This window comes from Bombyx mandarina, chromosome 13 (genome assembly GCF_030267445.1).
Source record: "Bombyx mandarina strain Sakado chromosome 13, ASM3026744v2".
NCBI classification, from domain to species: Eukaryota; Metazoa; Arthropoda; class Insecta; order Lepidoptera; family Bombycidae; genus Bombyx; species Bombyx mandarina.
Genome location: NC_143220.1, coordinates 5,397,027 through 5,422,963, shown reverse-complemented (window position 1 = coordinate 5,422,963; position 25,937 = coordinate 5,397,027). Strand labels below are relative to the sequence as shown.

General features: G+C 35.5%; 1 protein-coding gene across 1 annotated transcript in view; it reads left to right on the top strand.

The window, feature by feature from the left end:
• The window catches only part of LOC114239744 (uncharacterized), a 91,934-nt gene extending 68,352 nt beyond the window's left edge, over window positions 1-23,582 (top strand). The window contains exons 3-6 of the mRNA XM_028170106.2: window positions 3,796-3,913; window positions 15,698-15,867; window positions 18,804-18,875; window positions 19,293-23,582. Of these exons, the coding sequence (XP_028025907.2) occupies window positions 3,796-3,913; window positions 15,698-15,867; window positions 18,804-18,875; window positions 19,293-19,357 (425 nt within the window). The 3' untranslated portion in view covers window positions 19,358-23,582. The remainder of the gene's footprint in view (window positions 1-3,795; window positions 3,914-15,697; window positions 15,868-18,803; window positions 18,876-19,292) is intronic.
• Window positions 23,583-25,937: the final 2,355 nt, after the last annotated feature.

The following is a 25,937-nucleotide window of genomic DNA, read 5'->3' as shown; positions in this document are numbered from 1 at the left end:
AAAGGATGATGATGATGATGATTAATCTAAGCGCAAAAATATTTGGTATGAACAGTAATCAGCGCTATCTAGTGTAAGCAAATATATCCGCGACTCCAGCAGTGTCGAGTAAAAATCTGCGCAGTTCAAATTCAAATTCAAATTCAAAATCATTTATTTCAACTTGGATGTCATCAAAAACACACTTGTTGAATGTCAAAATGTAAAAGAAAATGTTAACTCTACCACCGGTTCCAAAAAAAGCCACAGTCCTGAGAAGACCCGGCGAAACAAACTCAGCGGGCTTTTTTTTTTTTTTGTATTTTCTCAACTATTTTCTTTTTTTAAACAAGAAAACATATTTACAGTATACAAAAAAACAAGTCAAAAAAAATACAATTCAAATAAATAATAATAATAATGGAAAATGAAAAGGCCAGGAGCGAACGCCTCATTCCCACGTAGTGCCATCTAGTAAAAAATCCTTAACTTTATAATATGCATTGGGGGAACAATCGATAGTATGATAGTATCTATAATACTATCGATTGTTCCCCCAATCAATGTCACTGTTATTTAATAGTCCGGTAAGACATCGTTTGACCTCGATGCCGACAAAGGGTAAACAGTTACACAGGTATAAGGTTACATTACCGGCGACAGAGTTCCGGTTAGCCAACAAAAAAAGAAACCTTCGAATCTACAATATGACGGTCTTATAAGCCAATCCCATAAGCCATCCAACTATTTAGTGTGAAACATTCCGTTTATTTTGTTTTCATTTTACTGCGCTCCTGTATAATTATATGTTTAAGTTATACATTCATGCTACTTCTACTGGTAATTAATCCATTGATGGAAGGTGAATGCTGAAGGAACACTACTTATCTGCTTAGTGCTGTTTGTTTGCATCATTATCATTTATCATTTCCAGACCTAAGTATGTATAGTATGTAAGTATATATTGTATGTAAGTATGTATATTGGTATTATCAATTAGTTATATATTTCATATTATATGTAAACGGTATAATATATCTTTTTTTCTTTTTCTTCTATATTAAAATATAGAAAATATATACATACAATAAAAATATATATTATACCGTTGTCTATAGTACACCGCAACATACCTGCTATATTTTTGGAAAATATTTTCAGAATTTCTGTAAATTAAGCGGTTGTCTGGAAGAGATCGCTTTTAGCGATAAGACCGCCTATTGTACAGATGTATCTGCTTTTTGACTGTTTTTTGAATGTAAATTGTGTTTCGGTGCGCAATTAAGTATACTAGTGGTCCCCTAGTAGGTAGTCGAAATTCGACTATAACTAATGAAAATTATAATTTTGTACACTATTATGATTCTATTGTCAAAGACTATTAAATACTTCTTTAATTACAGATTTCGTCAAAACTACACTTTAGACAAATATTAGTAAAGAGAAAACAATATTTAATCTATTCTCAATTTGACAGGCTATTACTGACAGACTGCAAATAAACGTTTGACAATATAGTTTTCATACTTCAGTGCAATAAACAAATAGTATGCATGCGTGTGTGTGTCAAATACATGGTATGTAGTGTGTGTAATGTTTTCTTTATTGATTTAATGTATCTTTTATGCATTATTTATAAAAAATATTAGCATTGTGCACTTCTTCTCTATAAGTGTGGAAAATTTCATACTCCTCCGTCCGCGCAATTTTCGTAAAAAGAGATACAAAGTTTTTGCTTCACGTATTAATATATAGATTCTCTCTCTCTCTCTCTCTCTCTCTCTCTCTGATCTCTGTTGAAAGAGATTTTTTCAATGTCGACTACTGTATGACCCTTGAATTATCATTGTATGTACCTCTCGCTACCAGAACAGAGTTAACCCCTACCTTATTTGTGGGAACATTGCGAAATCCAAAGAGCATTTACAGACAATACTTTTGCTATGAGTCATCCGGCTCAAGAATAAATAACTCTCCGGGTTATTTCGTATTCCGTATGACATATTCTTCAACCGAGAAAAGATTTTCAACACCTAACATGTCAATATTATTACGTGAAGTGCTTTTGCGAATGCACGAAGTTGGTAGCCTGTATATATTTTGCTTTTTTTGGAAAGCTATTGTGTTAATATGTCACGAGAACTATTGGCGAGCAATTTCACCAAATATATTTCAGTTGCCGTAGCAAGAAATCAATGCTGTACTGCTTTTGACAAGTAATTTGATGTCGTTTTGTGTTTTGTTTGCCTGGTCAGCGGGTGTTCGTACGCTAAATAATTAACGTCGAATAAATTCTAACATTGATGTCAATAAATTCATTGAATTGTCTTTATTTTTATAGTAAAAACGGTGGATATATTATGTGTCTAATATTGGAAGCTGATATAATGACGGTGTGAAAAAACTGTTCAATTTTTGTCGTTTTCAATGTACTTTCATTTTCATTTTTAAGCGATTGCATAGCTTTTATCGCGGGCTTTGAGAACGCGACCGAATCAAGAAATTCCGTAACGAAAATAAAACCTAACACCCTCCACTCCGCCTACCATATAGCTCGCGTTCAATACGTTCACACGTTGCGCTTGTGTAGCGTGACGTCACATTGCATGCGCATCATGAAAAGTCTGCCCATCTATCTCTCGCGCGGTCTAGCTTATGAGTGTGAAGGTTACAGTTAATGTTTTGGTTTCTTAATGTTTATAAATATAACGTGGTCGTATTTTGTTATTGTTTTAATATTAAATTATTATTGTCTAATTATAATTGCATAAGTTGATAAAAAACACTATGCAATAGCTTTACCTCGGCAGTCCTCGAGTGTCACGCGTGTTTTTATTTTTATTTGTTACAAGCATACGACCTACCTAATCGTTATCACCGTTGCTGATGAAGATTAGCGATGCCATGGTCACAGCCAAAGCGCACCCTATCATTATATATTTTTATTCTTGTAATATTGTAATTAGGTCATAGTCTTTATCCCAAACGAAAACACCGCTCACTTCAAAGCTTGTTTACCGCGTGCTTTTTTATTTGTAACTGGTGGTAAGAGGTCTTGTGAGCCCGCATGGGTTGGTACCAATACCCTGCATATTTCTGCTGTGGAGCAGTAATGCGTTTGAGCTTGAAGGATAGGGCAGCCTTCATATTGTTAAAACTGAGACTTAGAACTCTTGTCTCAAGATGGGCAGCGGCAATAACGTGCTTAACGTCTATGAGCTCCAGTGACCACTTAACGCAAGGTGGGCCGTGAGCTGTTTCATTCATCTTAGCATATAAAAAAATAGTTTAAAAAAACAAAAAAATACGCTTTTATAGAAAATCCCACTAAAAAATAGAAAATAAATCTTAATGAATTTGAATTCAAAATAGTGTAAGCAAAAATGATTTTATTGTAAAAAAAGCGTAGGCTATTTTTTGTTTTTTAGTAGGATTTTCTATATAGGCGTTTTTTTTTTTTTTTTGAAACTATTATATTTCTTTATTTATCATTTTTTAGTTGAATTTCAATTTTTCCAATTTTATTTCTTTTTTCAATATTTTTTTAAAATTGAATTGTCATCGGTCCTTAATAAGTATACCAAATTTCGAGTTAATCCCACGTTTTGACGGGGGTCAAAATCATGTTCATAGATTCCGTTACATATTAACATACTAACATGTATAATATTACATACGTCTGAAGTTAATAAAAGCGTATTAATATCTCAAAACAAACGTTGAAAATGGGTTTACAATAAATTAGATATATATATTAAATTGTCGTCTCGAACATCAAATGATCAAAATTATTCACCTAAGATATTTAAATTACAGTGCCGGAGACCAATTTCCGGTTGATACAGAACAAAACAGACGATGACACAGTAAACGTCATCTGTGCAGCGGAAGGTGCCTTCCCAGCGCCGAACCTCACACTCGCCACGCCGGAAAGGTAAGTTTCACGTTTCTTTTTCTTTTTAATAATACATGATCTCCTCTTCTATCTTATGTTAAGTGGTGACTAGAACTCATAAAAACCGCAACGTGATCGACTCCATCCGTCTTAAAACATGAGATTGAGGTCTCAATTGTGTTTTACAAAGGCTGTCCCCTTCAAAACAGAACGAATGGTTTACTTGGTTGAGTGGTTTATTACTGGTGGTAGGACCTCTTCTGAGTCTGCGCGGGTAGATACCACCGCCCTGCCTATTTCTGCCGTGAAGCAGTAATGCGTTTCGGTTTGAAGGTTTGCTGACCTTATAACTTATATCTCAAGGCCGATGGCGTATTTACGTTGTAGATGTATATGGGCTTCAGTAACCACTTACCACCAGGTGGGCTGTGAGCTCGTCCATCCATCTAAGCAATAAAAAAAAAGAATGACTGAATCGGCAGAAGGATGGCGATAATAAAGATATTAAATTAGCTTTAATTTCTATCTTTATTTCTAGTGATAAGGGTTCGAGTTAGCACACGACGATTAGTACTGTTTTCTAGAACATTTTTGCCACTAAGTAATCTTACGATTCGGCTTGAAGGTTCATATTTTTGTTCTTCTATTTTTCTTCTTTTCTTCGGGATTATTTATTCTAGATAGCTGACACTTCAAGCTGTTACTTATTGTAACCATATTTTTAGCTTAAGCCTCTCACAGATTCCAGTCCACAATTTGCCAATTTCTGGTAAGGCGCTCTAGCCAGGTTGAATACGTTTTTAAAATCTAAATCAACCTACATCATAGCTGATACAAATTATGAATACTATCTCTAGTAGTATTAGAGCAAGAATAATATTTGTGTGTTAGAGAGAAATGTCACAAATTGTGATTGTGTGCCTTATGTAATTTAGTATCTCATCATATAATAAATAGCTGAAGCTTTTATGTAGATTACATATGATAGAATCGACATGACTTGTATGTTACTCTTTCAGACAAAATATTGGACGAATTTTCATGTATCTTCACTATGCAAGAGCTTATACATAGTAAATCAAGATAGCATATAGGCTTAATATATTTATTGTACGGTATAAAAAGCATAGGCGATGCGTGAGTAGTTTCAAGGAATTTTATATTTTCATATAGTTATTTGACACTCAAATCGGCGCATCAATCTACTTATAAATTTAAGATTTAAGTAGCTACAAATAAATTTTTATTACAATTTTTTATTACAAATACATAACAAAAATAAAATTTAAATAATACATAAAATAATATTCAATTTTAAGATTAGAAAAATGTTTTCGATTCAATTGAAAACATTTGTTGTCAGCGGTAGAATCCCATGAAACCGAAATACGTCCCGTAATCAACAACGCATCCAGTAACCTTTGACGATGTGTATACTTCACACTTCTAACACATCTAGAGCCTCCCATCCCATTGTATGTATAGGCTGAGAGTTCGTTTTTTCAATATTAATATAAATTTATATTTTTCAAAAACATTATTGGGACACAGATAATCCAGTTTGGATATGATTGAGCCTTATTTCCACCTAGTATCGGTACGTTTTTTTGATATTTGTGAAAGTTTGTATTTAGAAGCAAGCTTAAAACAGGCGAGAATTTAAACCGTTCTTTTAGGTTTTTTTTTTATTGCCCTAGTAGGCAGATGATCGTACATCCCATCTGATGGTGAATGGTTACGTCGCCCATGGACTTCAGCAATGCCAAGGCAGAGCCAAGCCGATGCCTACCGTTCGTCACACACTTATTGTATATTTTTTCGAACTACCCACTCATATATTTTACTGTAATTAAGTAAAATAAAATCTAATAACCATGAAATTGACAAATAATTTTACTGTAAGATAGATAATAAATTAAAAATTATCGGAAAACCTTGAATCAAATTATAGAAATCATAAAAATAGTAAAGTTAATACGAAATTGAATATTAAAAAAAATCCTTTCGAAAACCTCCTTCATAAGGTTCAAGGAAGCGCCTCTAAGCGGATAATTATAATTTACTGTATCTAATTTAATAAAGCCAGTAACGAATTTTAGGTCTGTGACGAGTTTCGCTCCCCCATTCCGTCAATTTGTATCATATTCAATATAAATTCGATTCCTTGACGCTTAGGTAATGCAATTTCCAACATTGTCAGCTCATAGTCCGTTCTCTCTAATTTCCAGCGAATCGCTTGACAGGTACTCGAATTATCCAACCTAACATGACCCGCCTCCCGCCTCCGTGCACCCACCGTTCAAGTACAACCGGGGGAGGCTGTAATAGAATTTCATATGTCAGCGTAAGCCAGTGAAGGTTGATGTATGAAGTTACCCATCAAATGTAGTGGGGCCGCATTGCGGACAGAACTCTTGTTATGCACTAACTAGTGTTAAGAGATTTAATGTGATTTGCTGGCAGACATTAATAATTAAGAAGTTTTCGTGAAATATTATAACAATCAAGGAATAAAGTTGTATACTAAAAATCATATCCGTAAATGTATGGATCTGGGTAATTATGTTGCGTTTTGTTTGGGTGGGACAATAATTATGCAATATATTTGAAATCTTATGTGAACTTAGATGAATGACGTAATTGGCGACATAAAGCCTCCCATAGACTTCCGGTAAGCACTAGGTTATACTAGGTAGCATTAGGTTAGGCCGGTGGGTTTGTTCACTCATGTATGCAACACAACATTTACCTGAAATTTAGCTGCTAGATTTTGGCTTGACAATATATGTAATAGTATCAACAGTGTTAGATACATTTCTCAATTCTGAGCTCTCACAGATAGTTTATTAAAATAGTTTCAGTTTGAAGGATGGGGCAGCCGTTGTAACTATACTAAGACCTTAGAACTTATATCTCAAGGTGGGTGGAGGCATTTACGTTGTAGATGTCTTTTTTTATTTATTTATTTATTTCTTAGCTGGGTGGACGAGCTCACAGCCCACCTGGTGTTAAGTGGTTACTGGAGCCCATAGACATCCACAACGTAAATGCGCCACCCACCTTGAGATATAAGTTCTAAGGTCTCAAGTATAGTTACAACGACTTTCAATTTTATTACACGATGTTATTCCTTCACCGTGGAGGAAATCAATCGTGAACATTTGTTGAGTACGTATTTCATTAGAAAATTTGGTACCCGCCTGAGATTCGGATACCGGTGCATTGCTCAACACGAATGCACTGGACATCTTATCCGGTAACCACTTAACACCAGGGCTGTGAATACGTCCACCCATCTATGCAAATAAATTTAATTAAAAATAATTTTATAAAGATTTACTAAAAAAATTGTCTGCGATATTTATTGTATTCAGGATATTGCTATCATTACGTGATCGGCAAACAATCACTAAAGTTACTAGTGTAATAGTCAATACACGAATTTCAGTTTAGCTTGAGAGATGACATCTTATACATATAAATAAATATTAATACGTGAAGCAAAAACTTTGTATCCCTTTTTACGAAAATTGCGCTCACGGAGGAGTATGAAATTTTTCACACTTATAGAGAATATAGAGAAGAAGTGCACAATGCTAATATTTTTTTTAAATAATGCATAAAAGATAGATTAAATCAATAAAGAAAACATTACACACACTACATACCATGTATTTGACGCACACACGCATGCATACTATTTATTGTCAAACTTTTGTTCTTGACGTCTGTTGTCAAATTGAGAATAGATTAAATATTGTTTGTCTTTGTTAATATTTTTTATAGTGTAGTCTTGGCGAAATTAGTGTAGCCTCTCGGTAGGCAGCGGCTTGGCTCTGCCCCTGGCATTGCTGAAGTCCATGGGCGACGGTAACCACTCACCATCAGGTGGGCCGTATGCCCGTCTGCAAACAAAGGCAATAAAAAAAAAAAAAAAAAATTGTGATTATAGAAGTATAAAATGCAATCATAACAGTGTACAAACTTACGATTCCAACTAATTATAGTCGTATTTCGACTACTGCGGGTCCTCTAGTATAAGTAAATGCTTAGGTTTGTTTACGAAGAGAATGTTTTTTGGCGTAAATGGGCGGATAGTTCCACTGTTTACCGAAATAGTGACAGAAGTCCGGAGCCCCACACCTTTAGACGTGGGCTCGAGATTAATGTCCCGTTTTCTTCTTGTTTTTATTGTTTCTCAGAGCGTTCTCTATAGTTTACGTAAAATAAAACAGATGAATTCAAGTTTGATAAAGGTATGAAGGATAGAGCCGAAAAGGGCAATAAATTTTCGGTTTTATTGTAAAAGTAATAGCTTTTTTTACAATAAAATCTTTTTTCTTACACTATTTTAATTCAAATTTATTAAAAAAAAATATTTTTTAGTTGGATTTTCTAGAAAAGCGTATTTTGGTAGTTTTTTTAAACTATTGTTTATTTTTCATTTTTTAGTTGAATTTCAATTTTTTCAATATCTATAATATCTATACTAATATTATAAAGAGGAAAGATTTGTTTGTTTGTTTTGAATAGGCTCTGAAACTACTGAACCGATTAGAAAAATTCTTTCACTTTTTGGAAGCTACACTATTCCCAAGTGACATAGGCTTATCTTTTTTGAAAAAAAATTAGGGATCCTTACTAAAACTTCAATAATGTAACCCAAGGTGTAAAAAAATTATCTAAAATATGCTTTACATCGCGTGCGCTGCAAAATCTATTGATAATAGAATAAAATAATGTACTAGGACTTTGTAGAAAACATTATTATTTACAAAAAGTGTTGCGACAGCATATGTCTAACTATTATAATCATGCCGCAATATATGTTCTTTTATCTAAAAAAATAAATCAACGTCAAAATATATCGTTGAAATTTTTGTTCAAGACCCGAGCGGAGCCGGAGCGGGCCGCTATTTTTTATATATATTGAATTGTTATCGGTCCTTAATAAGTATACCAAATTTCGAGTTAATCCGACGTTTTGAAGGGGGTCAAAATCATGTTCAAAGATTCCGTTACATACATACGTCTGAAACTAATGAAAGCGTATTAAAAAGGAGGATTTATTAAAATTTGGAAGTACGAAGAACTTGGCGAGGCTCGCCTCAGGTGGTAACGTGTGCCGGCCAAGTTTAATCTCACCGTCGGAATGGTTGGCAACTCCCGCTTTCACGAGGAAATCCATTGTCCGTTGTCGGACATTCTCGATTTTGTAATGTTAGTTTATAATTAAACGAGACGGGTGTTTCTAAACTATATAAAAATTTAATTTAAACTAGTTTTACGGTTTAAGTTCGCGTTTGTTATTGTTATTAAGTTATATTTGATGTTTGGAATACTTTAAAGATTTTTAAATGCGGGATTAAATCGTAAAAGTTGTTTTAAGTATATCTACAACTCGGGAAAACCGAGGAGAATATTAGGATAATATGTATATAAAATTTGGAATTAAAATTTATAAGTAATTTTACTCTTTGATCAATCATGTACATTAAAAGAAGAATGTTATTTGTTTGGCGTCACCACATCATGGCGTCATGTTTGAAGTGTCGGTATTTTTTTTAATTACTGGTATATATGAAAATATACAAAACGACTGTTTTAAAAGTGTAAAAAAATCTTAGATAATAACGGATGCTAATTTTAAATATCAGTTTTATCAGTTTTTCACTGGTGGTAGGTCCCTTTGTGAGTCCGCACGGGTAGGTACCACCACCCTGCCTATTTCTACCGTGAAGCAATAATGCGTTTCGGTTTGAAGAGTGGGGCAGCCGTTGTAACTATACTGAGACCTTAGAACTTATCTCAAGGTGGGTGGCGCATTTACGTTGTGGATGTCTATGGGCTTCAGTAACCACTTAACAGCAGGTGGGCTGTGAGCTCGTCCACCCATATAAGCAATAAATATAAAATAAAAAAAAGTTTAGACATTTCGACCCGAAGCGATCTTGAAATTTATTTAAAAAAAAAGTGTGTGTGTCCGCTCCGACGCACGACTGGAGTTTACTGGATATAAAAAATTAAACGAAACAATACGAGAAATAGTTCTATATTACGACAACACGATACACTACAGATTATTAACAAATTAACGAGACACAAAACAAACGACTAACAAATATATGAAAATACAATAATGAGAGAAACGCGCGATCAGTACGAGGCTTTGTGGCGGACTGCCGGCGCAGCAGCCCGGCGCGCATTTCGTGTGACATGCGCATAACGCATTTCGTGTGACATGCTAGTACGATTTTGGTCCCCATAATTTTCATACCCCGGGCCTATATATGTAAATCGATTCTAAAGGAGTAAACTCCAAAAAAATTGTGTGGTGTCGTGGGACACCGGACAGGAACGAAGTTCCTTATTATAAAAATATTAATTTTAAGTTCTATTCGAGTTATAAAGAAAATAAAACTGGAGGATTCGCAACAACTCACGGTCATCTGGTAACGTGCGAACTTATTGTGGTACAGTTCATTCACGGTTGTTTGCATAAGAGTCAGTGTATTGCGCAAACGAACTCTCTGAGATCGTGGTCAATGAATGATAAAAAAATGTTATTTTTTGCACGTTATTACAAAGTTAAGTAATACACTGTGTGCATTACTAATAAAAATCTTACGTTACGGACGTTTTTTCCCGGTTAAGGTACCCCTCCGCATCGACCCATAAGAAACTTCGTTCCAAAAATTTCATTGTATACTTATAGTGAGGAATGTAAGGCAAAAATTTCAATGTATTGGATGGTTGTTGAGAAAGGGTAGCAGTAACTTGAAGAAAGTGAGTCAAAATGCAGTGACACTCACTTCATTGTGCCAATGAGTTCTAGTTACGATATGACGGATGTGGGTTCGTTCGTGTCGATGGCGATAAATAAATGACAAAGCTGTTTTTACAGCGATATTGTGAGCGCCATGTATACATATATACATATTTAAAAATAAAATTGGAGTGTATGTTTGTAATATTGAAATAACCGCTTTTTACTACACGCCTAAGAATATAAAAATATATATACGGTACATACAACAAAATAACATTTTTTTACAATTTTTGTCTGTCTGTCTGTCTGTCTGTCTGTTTGTTCCGGCTAATCTCTGGAACGGCTGGACCGATTTTGATGAGACTTTCACTAATAGGTAGCTGATGATATAAAGAGTAACTGAGGTTACTGATGATATAAAGAGTAACTGACTTTTTTTTGACTAGCTTCGCCCCGCGGCGTCACCCGCAGTTATTGTCGTACCGCACGCAACATGGCGGGACTCGCCTATCAATAATAAAATTTAATGTATCCGAAGCGAAGCGAAGGCTAGTCGCTAGTCAATAATAAAATTTAATGTTTCCGAAGCGAAGCGAGGGCGGGTCGCTAGTGCTTCATAAATTTCTCAATCTCAAACTGGCCACAGAACGAACGCAAAGTTCAAACATTTGCTTCCCTCCACATCTGTTCGTAAGTTTCTATGAAATTTTCTTTGTAGTTTCAAAGACATATTTCTCTTGAGACGCTTTCAACGCGTTCTTCAAATGTGTGGTAGCGCACAATTCAAGCGCGGACAAACTTATATTAGACTTCGAAAAATTCGTTTCACTTTTGTAATGCAATTACGAACTGTTGCTGAGTTTCAAATCATTTATTGGAAAGAAGTTCCTTACGGCAGGCTTGGAGGAGATAGGGATTTTGCTGCGCGACTGAACTGAAAAAAATGTGATAGTAAAACCGTAAGAAAAAGTCCGTGGAATAAAACCGTTAAATGAGACGTGCGCAGGCGCGACAGTCGCATACACAAGCGAGTAGTGCTTAATACCTTTCTCTTTCTCCTTCTTTCTTTTCGTTCTCTCATCCCTTCTCTCTCTGTTTTGTAATTATTTCTATTACTATGTAATTTTATGTTGTCAAACAAAAATAAAGAGACATATTTTGTTATTTTAATTGATAGTTTGAATTACGAATTTTTTTTATTTCACGTAATCTATTCTTTCCCAAAATACTAATCAGCAAAATTTAAGAGAAAAATCAAGAATACATAAAATTGAGCACCATATTTGTTTTGCAAATTGTGTCGATTCTACATTAGCCGAAGGAACTTCGTTCCTACCTGGTGTCCCACGACACCACCTCTTTTTTTATTACATTGCACTGGGATAAGATTGTGTCTTACGGCGACTTTGCTTAGATTAATGTTAACAATTAATGTTCAATTTTTATTTAATTAAATTAAAATGAACTAAAAATTTATCTATATCTATTATTTTGAACATGATCTAATCGGTATCTAGATTCCGCTTACAATTATAATTAAAGTAATTATAAACACGCAGGGTCAGTCTGTCATATTACTCGTGGGCTCGTCCGTGTTTGTGTGTGAGTGTGTGTGTGTGTGTGTGTGTGTGTGTGTGTGAGTGTGTGTGTGTGTGTGTGTGTGTGTGTGTGTGTGTGTGTGTGTATGTTTGTGTCTGTGTTATTTGAATCTGAATTTTAATTATTATAGTTTTACCTAATTCTAAGATGAGAGGAAGAGGTAGACCTAAGAAGAAATGGATGGATTGCATGAAAGACAATATGTGTAAGAGGGGAGTGAGCGAAGAAATGATATTTGATAGAGGAGTATGGAAGGAGAAAACAGGTTGCGCCGACCCCAGACGACTGGGAGAAGGGCAGGAGAATGATGATGGTTTCACCCAATTCTTGTATATGAGTATAAGTTAGTTCTGTTGTCAAATTTAAGTACACCGCAGATTACATCTTTCCTTCAACATATTTGTCTGTCTAATGACTCTCTGCAGATGTTTTTCTTGTCTAAAATTAAGCTTACGTATGTATAATAAGAGCCACTAATGAAATGGCGCGTATTTTGTATGTTTAAAGTGGAGTATGCTTTATTGTACGTCAATATGAGAACAACATAAAACATTAAAAACAAGAGTATAATTGGCGATGTTATCGCTAAGAGAAATCTGTTCCAGACAATCATTAGGTTGATACGTCGAAATTAACTGCCTTGTACTTATCGATTGAAAAATAATATACATGGAATTATCATCATTAATGATTATATCGAGGGGTGAAAGGTTATTAATTTGGTGTTTTTTTTTTTTCCTACCTAAGCTGATAGCCTTAGGGGCTATTTCAGCGTAACCCTAACGTTTGTAGGTGAGCTCACGGGGCTCAAACCTGATGACGTTGCTAACACGAACCCTAGCAAGAGCCGTGCTTCGCAGAATCTACCACCGGATCGGAAACGCGACCCACTGAGAAGATCCGGCGAGAAACTCAGTGGGCTGTGTCTGAGAGTTAATTTACTCGTCGAGCCCTTCGTCGCAAGCGAAGGGTTCGACGAGAACGGGTTATTTGGTTTGAGCGATATTTCGCTTAACACGCGACATCTATCTTTGTAATATAGCTTTAGTTTTATTTGTTCTTAGCATCAAGAATTCGATATTTTTAATTGAACTTTAATTTAGTGGGGAACTTTTATTTAAGTTAGATGGGTGGACGAGCTTACAGCCCACCTGTTGTTAAGTGGTTACTGGAGCCCATAGACATCTACGACGTAAATGCGCCACACACGTTGAGATATAAGTTCTAAGGTCTCAGTATAGTTACGACGGCTGCCCCACCCTTCAAACCGAAACGCATTACTGCTTCACGGCAGAATAGGCAGGATGGTGGTACCTACCCGTGCGGACTCACAAGAGGTCCTACCACCAGTAATTACGCAAATTATAATTTTGCGGGTTTGATTTTTATTACACGATGTTATTCCTTCATCGTGGAAGTCAATCGTGAACATTTGTTGAGTACGTATTTCATTAGAAAAATTGGTACACGCCTGCAGGATTCGAACACCGGTGCATCGCTAGATACAAATGCACCAGACGTCTTATCCTTTAGGCCACGACGACTTTACTTTACTTGTACTATAAAATTGAGATTTAAATGTATGCCCCAAGATGGGTTGGTGGCATTTACATTATTGATGTCTATGGACTCCCGTTACCACTTGACACCAGGTTGACGGTCAACTCGTCCGCTCATATAAGATATAAAAAAAACACGTGTGGTACTCGTGGACTGCCGCGGTAAAGCTATTGGATAGCATTTTTTATCAACTTAAGCACTTATAATTAGACAATAATTTAATATTAACACAATAATGAAATAAGACCACGCTATATTTACAAACATTAACAAAAGCAAAACATTAACTGTCCCCTTCACACTCATTAGCTAGGCCGCGTGCTTATTCACAAACACTACACAAGCGCAACGCGTGAATGTGTTGAGCGCGAGCTTAATGGTAGGCGGAGTAAGGGTTGTTAGGTTTTATTTTCGTTACGGAATTTCTGGTTTCGGTCGCCGCGCTCAAAGCCCGTAATAAAAGCTATGCAATAGTTAAACAAGTAAAAAATTCAGAGCGTTACAGCAACACGTTATATTCACAAATCACTGGTTTATGTTTTATTACACTTATCTCTTCTCTACCTACGCTTTTTCTACTTTTATTCAATGTACACTTCATGTTCAATGTTAATTCTATTGTTTGATATATTATGTACTATATAATATTATCTTTTAATGCATTATATTTTAATACAGATTCTGTAAGGGTTTTTGCATGTTTGATGTTCGGTAACGATTTACCTTTTGCTTACATAAGCTAATTAAGTTTATGAAGCTTCAGCTTAGGAACGGAAGGCGCTAGACTTAAAAAAGATGTAAGGGATATAGGTCCCGAGGGAAATCTTTTTCTTTCTACGCTTATTGGCTAATGTTTCTCAATATCTTGAATGAATGTTCAAAAAAAACCGTAATATAATTTTAATTTATTTTTTCCATCACAAATCCTTGCCTAACTTAGCTGGTTTTTTCAAATTTTTTCTAGCCAGTGCTCATATTTTCTAGTATTGCTATATTTTAAGCACTAAGGACTATTATATTTTTGCGTATAGTCACTACTATATTACCTGTACCCGCGAAGGTTTCTAAGGTACTGTAGTCATATCTTATACCTTTAAACGAGCAATTCTTGTATATTAATATATACTTATATAATCTGAATCTCGGAAACGCTCCAACGATTTTCATAAAATTTAGTATACAGGGGATTTCGGGGGCGATAAATCGATCCAGCTACGATTTATTTACAGAAAATGTTGTTGTTTATTCGTGTTTTCAATAATCACTTTATGACTCTACCCGACATCTATTGGCGAATAATAATGCTATTTTTCTTAATTGAGAGAAACTAACTGCTTTAGAGAAACGACAAGATGGCGTTATAAAAAAAAAAACGAACAAAGCTCGGTCATCATCTAGTTTATGATTTAATTGAGATGTCGATATGCGTCATTACGAAAAAAAAACTCACGTTGTGGTTCCTGCGAACTCGTCTATTTCCTACTCATCTCTGTATTTAAGAAATGATGTACACCAGACATTCGGTGTCTGTTCCAATACGTAACTAACTAAACCTGTAAAACCTTTTATTGTACGCTACAAATAATTGATTGAAAATTAACGGCCGTCTGGTGTAGTCGTGAGTGACATGGTAACTACACAAGGGGTCGCGGGTTCGAATCCCGCCAAGGGAAGATATTTGTATGATAAATATAAAATGTCTTTTCCAGAGTTATGGATGTAAATTAAATTAATGTATGTGTATAGTAAAAATCTTAAATTCATTTCCGTTATCTGGTACCTGTAACACAAGTTCTTTACGAACTTATCACGAGACCAGTTAACGTGGCGTGATTGTTAGTAAATATTTATTATTTAATAATTATTTATTTATTAAATATTTTTGTATTCCTTAGGCGGCTCGATGGCGTAGCTCACAATTTGAAGCTGGTCAACGGCAGGTATTCCGCAGTAGCCTCCGTGACCCTCAACGATGCCGACCTTCCCTCCCCGGCGGAGTTCATCTGCACGCTGAGGATAACACAAGCGAACTATGCTGTTAGAAAAGAATCTATATACTATCCAGGTAAATAAGTTTGTTTATTGTCTTAGCTGAGTATTCATTTATTTATTTTAATGGAGATCGAGGACTTGAGCAGAACCGGTCCACTTGTCTCTGAACTATTACGTCATACGTGGTGTATTGTTTAGTTGACGTTGGAGACCTGAGTCTCACACTGTTCCATTAGACTACACACTCCGGAAATACCTGATTAATCAGCTCGCTGAATTTCTCGCTGGATCTTCTCGGCGGGTCGCGATTTCGATCCGGTAGTAGATTAGTAGATGCAGTCGAGAAGCAGCTGTGCTTGACCTGTTAGATCTCTTTTGGCGCTCGGGCAGCTGTTAGCAAACCCCACCCCTCCTGGCTGAGCCACAAGTAACCTTTTCTTCCAAAAAACCTGATTAAATACTAATAAAAAAGAACAAAATTTTCCAAATATTTCCATATAATGTCAATCAGGCTGCGTCTAGATTACGATATTAATCAAATACCATCTGGCCCATCTTCACTCCGTCCATCCATCTCGGATCCATTGCTTATCTAAAAAAAAAAAAAAACTAAAGCCGGCAAAGAAATTTACTTGAATAATTTGCGAGCTTCCTGCCCACTTAAGCTTTTTATCAACGGAGTTTGTGTACGCAGCGATGTAAAGTCCACAAAGTATACACGAAGACCGAGTTATTTATTTTTTGCTTTTTAATTCCAATTATGAAGTAAAGGATCTTATTAATGACAGAAAGGCGGCTTTAATAATAAAATAATAATAAAGCTTTCTTTATTCCACTCTAAAATACTTAATTACAAACAATTTGGACGTACATTAATGGTTTTATTTATTTATTTTATTTATTAAAAAAATTTAAATATTTAAAAAATAAAGTTTAAAAGTTAATTAAGAAGTTAATTTACGATTAAAAAGTTAGTTTTTTTCTTATATTAATTTTAATATTGTTTACATTATTTCTGTATGGACCCCCTTCGGGTAAAAGCCTCCTCTAAGGTACACCATTCTTCTTATCCTTAGCGGTGTTCAGCCAATCTTTACCAGCCACTGTTATAATTTCGTCTACTCACCTGGCGTACGGCGGCCTTTAGCTCTCTTTCCTAGTGGACCTATCCATACGACCGATCTTTTTGTCCAAAGGCGGCCTTAGAGTCGACGTAATGTTAGGAGCTATAACGATACTACGATATGAACATCATCCAACGATCTTAACAGTTAAGGTCGAAAGTGTCAATTGCCTCATATTTATTTTAGTCCATATTATAATAGTTGGTGGGTCCATATTAGCATAGTCCATATTTATTTACCATGTGTGTATGTTTATCGTAAAGACGTTGAAAGACGTGATGTGACATTTCACGTTGACTTGATTTTTTATTAAAGTGATAGCATTAGGTCAAAATATTTTTTCTAATGAAATACGTACTTAACGAATGTTCTCGATTGACTTCCACGGTGAAGGAATAACATCGTGTAATAAAAATCAAACCCGCCAAATTATAATTTGTCTAATTTCTGATGGTAGGATTTCTTATGAGGTGAGTCCGCATGGGTGGATACCACCATCCTGCCTATATCAGCTGTGAAGCAGTAATCGGCAAGCATTTCGGTTTGAAGGGTGGGACAGTCGTTGTAACTATACTGAGACCTTAGAACTCATATCTCAAGGTGGGTGGCAGGACTTACGGTGTAGATGTCTATGGGGTCCGGTAACTACTTAGCACCAGGTGGGCTGTGAGCTCGTCCATTTCGCCATGCAATAAAAAATGAGAGTTACATAAGCTACTTTTTATCCCGAAAAAATATTTTTTCTAAAAACTACATTTTCACCTTTTCTGATACATTTCATTGACCGCGTGGGCGAAGTTGCAAGTAACAGCTAGTTACTCCATAAAAATAGCTAGAATGACGTAAAACCAACATAAATCCATTGCGAAATAAAATCAACAAGTATTTTAACGTTTCCGGTCAAGGCATTTTTCCTGTATGAATCTGAACGATAGATTAATTATGATGGAGTGGATCTGCTTACAATACTCCCGAAGGTCTCAAGTTAATTTACTTCTAAGAAAATCTCATATCTTCATATTTTCTCTTGGCTACAATAAAGTTTTTGTATACATAAACAAGGAAATCATATTCATTTACATTAATTACTGTACTAATTTATTACGGAACGGAACTAATTTATTAAGTAATGTTACATTACATGTAAAAGTCATATGATATAAGACATAAGTTTGACTAACCTTAGTGTCAGAAGTCTTTATTGTACGATAAATTATTGTCTTCGAAATTTATTGTAAGATAAACTTGACTAGAGCCACAATAAGAGTGAATATTTAAAAAGAATTTGTTACTGCGCACTTTTCCGCACGGGTAGGTACCACCACCCTGCCCATTTCTGCGGTGAAGCAGTAATGCGTTTCGGTTTGAAGGCTGGGGTAGCCGTTGTAATTACACTGAGACCTTAGAACTCATATCTCAAGGTGGGAGGCGCATTTACGTTGTAGATGTCTATGGGCTCCAGTAACCAATTAACACCAGGTGGGCTGTGAGCTCGTCCATCCATCCAAGCAATAAAAAAAATACTAGTAGATAATTTACAAGTCTCAAAAGTTGATTTAAGCAATACAAAGAACGACCTTCTGTAATAAGACCCACAAAAATTATCGATTTGCGTAATTGCTGGCTGAAAACTGTGGGTCCGCACCGCTCTGTTAGAAAGTCGTGTTTATTTCCACAACGAAACATTAGGTATTCCGTTCTTGTTTGAAAGTATAGTTTTAAATAAATTACGCTAACTTGCATTCATTTCACATTGTTAGTAAATTTTGGAACGCAGTTCCTTATGGGACGATGCGGAAGGGTACCCTAACCGGGAAAAAACGTCCGTAACGTAAGATTTTTTATGATATCAACTGTGATAACTTGTCTAATTTCTGTCACACAGGTCCTATCAGCACAACTCCCGAGATGCCAACAGCGGCCGACATGCAGCTTGCGGCCGCTGTAGGATCAAAAGGTAATGATGACAATAAGTTACAATAATAATATTATAATAAAGCCTTTTATTTCCCATCACCTAAGTATTACGTGTAATTATTCTTAAATAATATATGATTTTTACATATTTTTGTTATATTATATTTTTTTCTTTATTCTTTTTATTTCATTTGCCTACATCAATTTTTTTCTTCGATAGGAACCCCTATTTGGGTATAGGCCTCCTTTAGCTTAACCCAATTTTCTTTGTTCTTAGCACGTTTCATCCAAGAGTAACAAACTTTTGGCTTGTCTTACACTAATACATAGATTATGTTTATGTATTGCCAATTTTAATTTACGGTCGCATGTCAATTCCCTTCTGTAGTATTATTTCGAATGCAATCCGCGAAGTATTTATTATAGTTTGTAAGTCAATTACAATTTCATTTTACAGGAACAAATACCTACACGACACTCAGCATATTCTTGCTGCCGGCTTTCATTCCAGCACTCTTATAAAGTTTGAAGACGACGAAGTTATGAAACAACCTATAAAATTCCGTGCTCGTGTGACAAAGCTAATGTGACATTTAGATGTCGCGTGTAAATTGATCTTTTATTTACTTCAGCTAGCGTTCTCAGCTACGAAGGTACATTAGAATTGAAACGAGAAAAATGTATAATATTGAATTGGAATATTGTCGTGACTAAAGGCAATAAGCATGTACCGTTAAGTTTTAAATCTTTTCAAAGTCATTTGTACGTAAGGTGAAGTGTGTTCACGGGTGCTCACCGTTTTAAATTGTTCATAACGTGGCATTTTTCAAATTTCAAAGTCTCCACAAACGTTTTGTACCAAAGTGTTTTTTTTTTTGTTGTTTGAATTCGATGGCGGTGACGTAATTCGAATTTCTAGTCGGAATACCCAAAGTGAAATTTTAATAAATCCTATTTGTTTCGTATGCGCAACGTACAATCGTTCCCTCGTCCAAAGCACTGAAGCTGCCATGCGAATAAAATAGCTTTACGTGTCTTAAATTAAGATTAATTCGGTTTTAAGAATTACGACCACCGATGTTGTAAATAAACTGGGATTAGTATCATTTAAATACTACGTATGTTTTAAAATAAATCCATATAGAATAAATACAAAGAAAGGTTCTGGAAGGCCGCTTAAAATACTTCAAAGTGAAACATGGTTTCGTTTAAAAGCATTATTATACCTGAAAAATGCCTACTATTAGTTTTAATTAAAATTTCTTTTACGGTTTATATATCGCGATCGTTTTTTTTTTCGCATTTCTTTTCAATGTCAACAAACTTTTTTTATAGAGAATTAGAAGGTAGTTACCACAAAATTAATTGTCGATGAATAACATAATTTTTTTTCCTACCTAATCTGATAGCTTTGAGAGGCTATGTCAGCGTAACCGGGCGAGTAGGTGAGCTCACGGGGCTCAAACCGGAGAATCTATCACCGGATCGGAAACGCGACCCACTGAGAAGATTCGGCGAGAAACTCAGTAGCCTGTGTTTATGGGTTAATTCACTCGTCGAGCCCTTCGTTGCAAGCGACGCGTTCGACGCGGACGGTGACCAGTGCTTGTGGTACCTAAAAGCACCGTTAATAGATCGGAAGGATCCGTAATGACGTGTTTAAGGCTGAATAAAACCTTAATCCTTCGTGACCACGAAAACTGTGTAGTAGAAATGTATAAAACAATAAAATTAAAATAACAAATACGAGACTAAGCCGTAAAAGTAGTTTTAATTATGTCTATTACTCACGAAAACCGTACAAAATATTACGTTTAGTCATAATCCAAATAAGTTATCATAGTTATATAAGCCCGTTATAAATAGAATGTGAAAAAATCTTTACTGGTGGTAGGACCTCTTGTGAGTCCGCGCGGGTAGGTACCACCGCCCTGCCTATTTCTGCCGTGAAGCAGTAATGCGTTTCGGTCTGAAGGGTAGGGCAGCCGTTATAACTCTACTGAGATCTTACAACTGATATCTCAAGGTGGGTGGCGCATTTACGTTGTAGATGTCTATGGGCTCCAGTAACCACTTAAAACGAGGTGGGCTGTGAGATCGTCCACCCATCTAAGCAATAAAAAAAATCTATAACGTTATCAGGTAGTCGTATTTTAACGGACTTGTAAATCTTTGATAACTAATTATGAATAAGTATTTCAAATTGAGAATTGTATTTTAATAGCTGCCAGAGTTAAGTCTCGTAAGAGCGCGAAAGGTGTCCATGGGCAGTGATGTGAGATTCTTTACACAGCACACTGCAGATGCACGAAATTTGGATTTACTAAAACAATTGGCTGTAGGCTTGGCATTGGCAGATATAAGTAGGTAGTTTTCCAATTACAGCACAAGAGCGCATTATGCGGCATAATGCTCAACGTTGAATGTTCCAACTACAGCAACGCTTCGCACAATCGAGCACTCTCAAAAGTACTGCTCTCGCGTGATACTCGCAATCGATACCGACTCAGTGACAGAAAATTGACAAGTGTTTTTTCTTTAAGTTGGCATTGATCGAAATTTTGTTTATATTATCGTTAGTAATATTATTTAATGTTGAAAAAATTGTAAGGCTTTAGTTTCGTCGTAGTTTCTTAGAAATAATCAATTTTAATTAAAACTGTGCTAACTTAGTGCACTCTGCTGATGCATTTGAAAACTAATTCGCGTTCCAATTAAGCTTCAGCATAATTCGGCATTGTGCGTCACTGAGTCGCATTATGCTCTGTAATTGGAAAACTACCATAGTTGTCGATTTATTTGCAATTCAGGATATGAAGTCCATATTTACTTTAAAAAAATCACAAGAACTGAAAAACTAGATGTAGATGCGGCTTAAGTGTTTATTTGTGAAATGAAAGAACCCGACTTACAATAGTTAATGTAAATAAATTGTTTGTCCTTCTTGTGAAGAATTTGTACAGTTTCACCGTAGCTAGTTTTTATGGGACAGAGGCCTAATGACGGAGTAAATCGTAATTCACATCCAAATATGGTATTTAATATTAAACGGGGAAAAAAAATGTAAATCGTGACATAATAATATTATATATAAAAGGAATTGACGTGATTTTTACTCAAATATAATTAATTTTATTTTATCCCCATTTTTGTGATTTAATTATGAGGTAATTACTGAATAAGGTTTTTTTTTACCTTAAGCAGTAATCGCTACCTTTACAAGAAGTATATAAGACATTTATTTCAATTATATCAATATATTTATTTCAAGGAGAAGCAACAGCAACAGATTACATGAGTTTTTGAGTATATTAATTTATAGAATTTATGAATTTAGTGAATATTGAAGTTAGTTGGCAAATTTGACAATATAATAGTATTTTCTAAATAAATAGTATAAATTTTTTGCGCATCGCACGTCCTACGTCAAATATTATATGATAAATCACGCTAATTCCCATTTTCTGTCACGATAATTACATGTTGAAATTAATTATATCTAGTTAAGTTTTTTCCAAAGAATATTTTGACAGTTAAATTTATACATATTTATTTTGCGGCTTGAATTTAAAGGTGATGACGCAAAATGGAATATGCATGGAATGTACCAAAAGAAGTTTTTAATAAATTAATATTATATTTAAGATTTATTTAACAATGTTTTTTTTTATAAATTTAAGTTGATTTTATGATTTCACGGGATGGTAATGTTTTTTACAGTCGACGAAATCTGACTAAACTATCGCGTGAAATCTCTTAAAATGAATTATGTATGTGTTATTTAGCATAAAAGTCCTAATTAACTTTTATCGAATATTTACCAACTCCCGGGGTATATATGAGGTAGTCGACGCAAAAGTGTCCTAAGCTTATTATAGTTAATATGGAGACAATGAGGTTGGAAATTACTTTTACACGGCAAAACCAATACGCGCAAAAATAATGTTTAAAAAGCCATCTGTTCTCTATGGATAAGACTAGGGATAGGCCGGTTTTGCATCATTTTTTTTTATCTTTTATATAAATTGTAATATATAAGCTCGAATATGAAAAATTGTGGGCTAGGCCACTTTTGCGCCGACCGCCTCATATAGGTCAATCAATCGTTTATATATTATAATCACGGGATAAAATTTTCTTTAAGTAACAGTAATTTTGTTCTTAAATGTTGAAGAGTTAAAGCTGATAGCAAAATAAAATTTACGATATATTTTTATTTATTTGATTTGATATTTTTATTGTCTTAGATGGGTAAACGACCTCATGGCTTAACTTAAATTCGAGTTATCGAAATCCATAGACAAGACAAGAGCTAAGCGTCTTACTGCATAAGCTATTCCACACTTCAAACTCGACCGCATGACTGCTTTACAACCGGAATAAGCAGGATTGTGGTATCTACCCGTGCTGGCTCAATACGACCTATCAACAGTTTTATAGCTGTATCTGGACAAACGAGCACACGGCCCGCCTGGTGTTAAGTGGGCGCTGCGTTAGCGTTGTCGAGCGCTTGCAAACGTCAACATTTTTTTTTTGTCTCAAACAAAACATGTCACCCGACTTCGTTTGTAAGGGCCACTTTGTAAATATTTGTACGAATTATGATCACGTAAATAATAATAAGATTTTTATTTGTACTAAATGTATTTCGCTGTGCATACTGCTGTTAATGGATAAGATCCATTCGAGACTTTATTGTGAGATTTCCAAAAAAAAAAAGTTATGATTAAAAATGGATCGTTGTGTATTCATTTGTTTTATTTTGACACAACCTCGCGGGCTTCGTAACACCGTATTACGTATTTTCTATCAGTGTAGAAGCTAGACGATGTAGACAACAGCCCTATCATTCCAGCCGCAATAAACGATGTCTTTTAAGAACAGTATCCTGAGTCCGTGCAGGTAGGTTCCACTATCATATTATCTGTCTTTTTTTTTAATTGCCTTTGTAGGCAGACGAGCATACGGTCCAGCTGATGGTGAGTGGTTACCGTCGCCCATGGACTTCAGCAATGCCAGGGACAGAGCCATGCCGCTGCCTACTGCCTGTCTCTTGTTATTAAGCAGCGCGTCCCGGATTGTGAGGACATTGGTCTTTCGATGTTTCTACTGGCTTCAGATAATACTTGAAATCATTTTAGCGATGAGTTATTTTACCGGCACAGCGATACAAAACTTATGAATAAAAAAGAAAACTGGCTTCAGAAAATATTGTAGTCAATTAAATATACATTATCAAGTTTAACTCAAAATCTACCTGGATCCTGGATACCTTCTAGATTTGGATAAAACGAATACATAATATTTGTGATCATATGATAAGCACTGGCTTTTAATTTAAGAAAAAATCTTCCAGATCGGTTCATATAGATAAAAGTTCTAACGTACCTAACACATAAAAATAATACAATCGATACGATAACCGCCTCCTTGGTTTTGAAGTAGGTTAAAAATTAAAGTATATCCAAGCATGTTCCACTGTGATTCTTTATAAAGACTTTTTGTATGCAGAAGAGATTATAGCTCTCCTAAACCGGCAATCTATCACTAATTCACTGCCGTAATCATATATCGACCTTGATATTTGAAGTCGAAGTCTCACATATGCCCCACCCTAAATGGAACAGCATGACGTGGCTAAAACATATAGGAAGTAAGCACCCGTATGGTCCCTCAAAATGCCATTACACCAATTAAACTTTTAAACTAAAAGAAACGCGAACAATCCAGAAATCTATAAACCTAAATTTACACAACTAATTACAACAAATAATTTCAATTGAAGTATCGCCGGAGTTTTCTATTTAATTCAAGCCAGGACGGCTAATCACCTCAACGTGACCCCACGGTTTTAGGATCCAAAGCCTTTTAACGTCAAACGTTACGTTTGAAAAAAGAATATCCGATTACCTGAAAAACTTTTGTTTGGTAAAATATCCGGTTCGGTTAAAATTGGACCGGTTTTTTTTCCTAAAGACCCGGTGGAGCTGTTGCTTATAATTACACTCGACCGGCTCCATGCAATGTTTGTGTTTGATTTCGCTGTTTGTATTAAGTGAAACTTTTGTTTTTAAGATCAAAATGTTGAATAAATTTTGCCAGTAGCATTCACATATTTATGATTCTGTTTAGTAACTCTTCGATTTAGACTTCCGCAATCACATAATTGTTTCGATAAATACAGACTTCCAAAACTGACATTTAACAAATTATTTTCAATCGAACTCATGAACATTCAGACAGTTTCTAGGTTAATTTCCTCTTTTAATTAGACTTCTATAAAAATATGCAATTAGACTAGAGTTTTCCATAAGAAAAAAAATAAAATAATTCAAAAGCATATTTGGACATTTCGTAGATGCCATACTCAACGTTAACACATGCTGACGCTCAAAGTGGACTACGCTAATCACCTTAGGACGTAAACCGTGGAGCTACATATATCAGAGTTCTTGCTGCAGTGTACATTCCAAGATAACGTCATTTATGTACAAATTAATTGAGATTACTTGAAACCCAGACCAAATGAAACCTTCGTCAACCAACCTTCATTCAAATGTTTGCAAATAACTCAAAAAAATCGGTGTTTTCTTTTTTTTTTTTTTCCTACCTAAGCTGATAGCCCTAGTGGCTATTTCAGCGTAACCCTAACTTTAGTAGGTGAGCTCACGGGGCTCAAACCTGATGACGTTGCTAACACGAACTCTAGCAAGAGCCGTGCTTCGCAGAATCTACCACCGGATCGGAAACGCGACCCACTGAGAAGATCCGGCGAGAAACTCAGTGTTCTGTGTCTGAGAGTTAATTTACACGTCGAGCCCTTCGTCGCAAGCGACGGGTTCGACGAGAACGGTGACCGGTGCTTGAAGTACCTAAAAGCACCGTTAGTGGATCGGGAGGATCCGAGATGACGTGTTTTGGGCGACGTCGACTGCTTTCCATTCTGTCCGCAGGATCGGGAATGTAGTTACCGGCGGCCACGATGAGAGGGTTCTCGTGTCGTGCCGCTTTATCGAAGTGGCGCATCGACGCCGACTGTAGATACTTACTGAGGGACTCTAAGTCCAGGTCGTCATGGAGGTCGACGTTCCTGACGAACCAC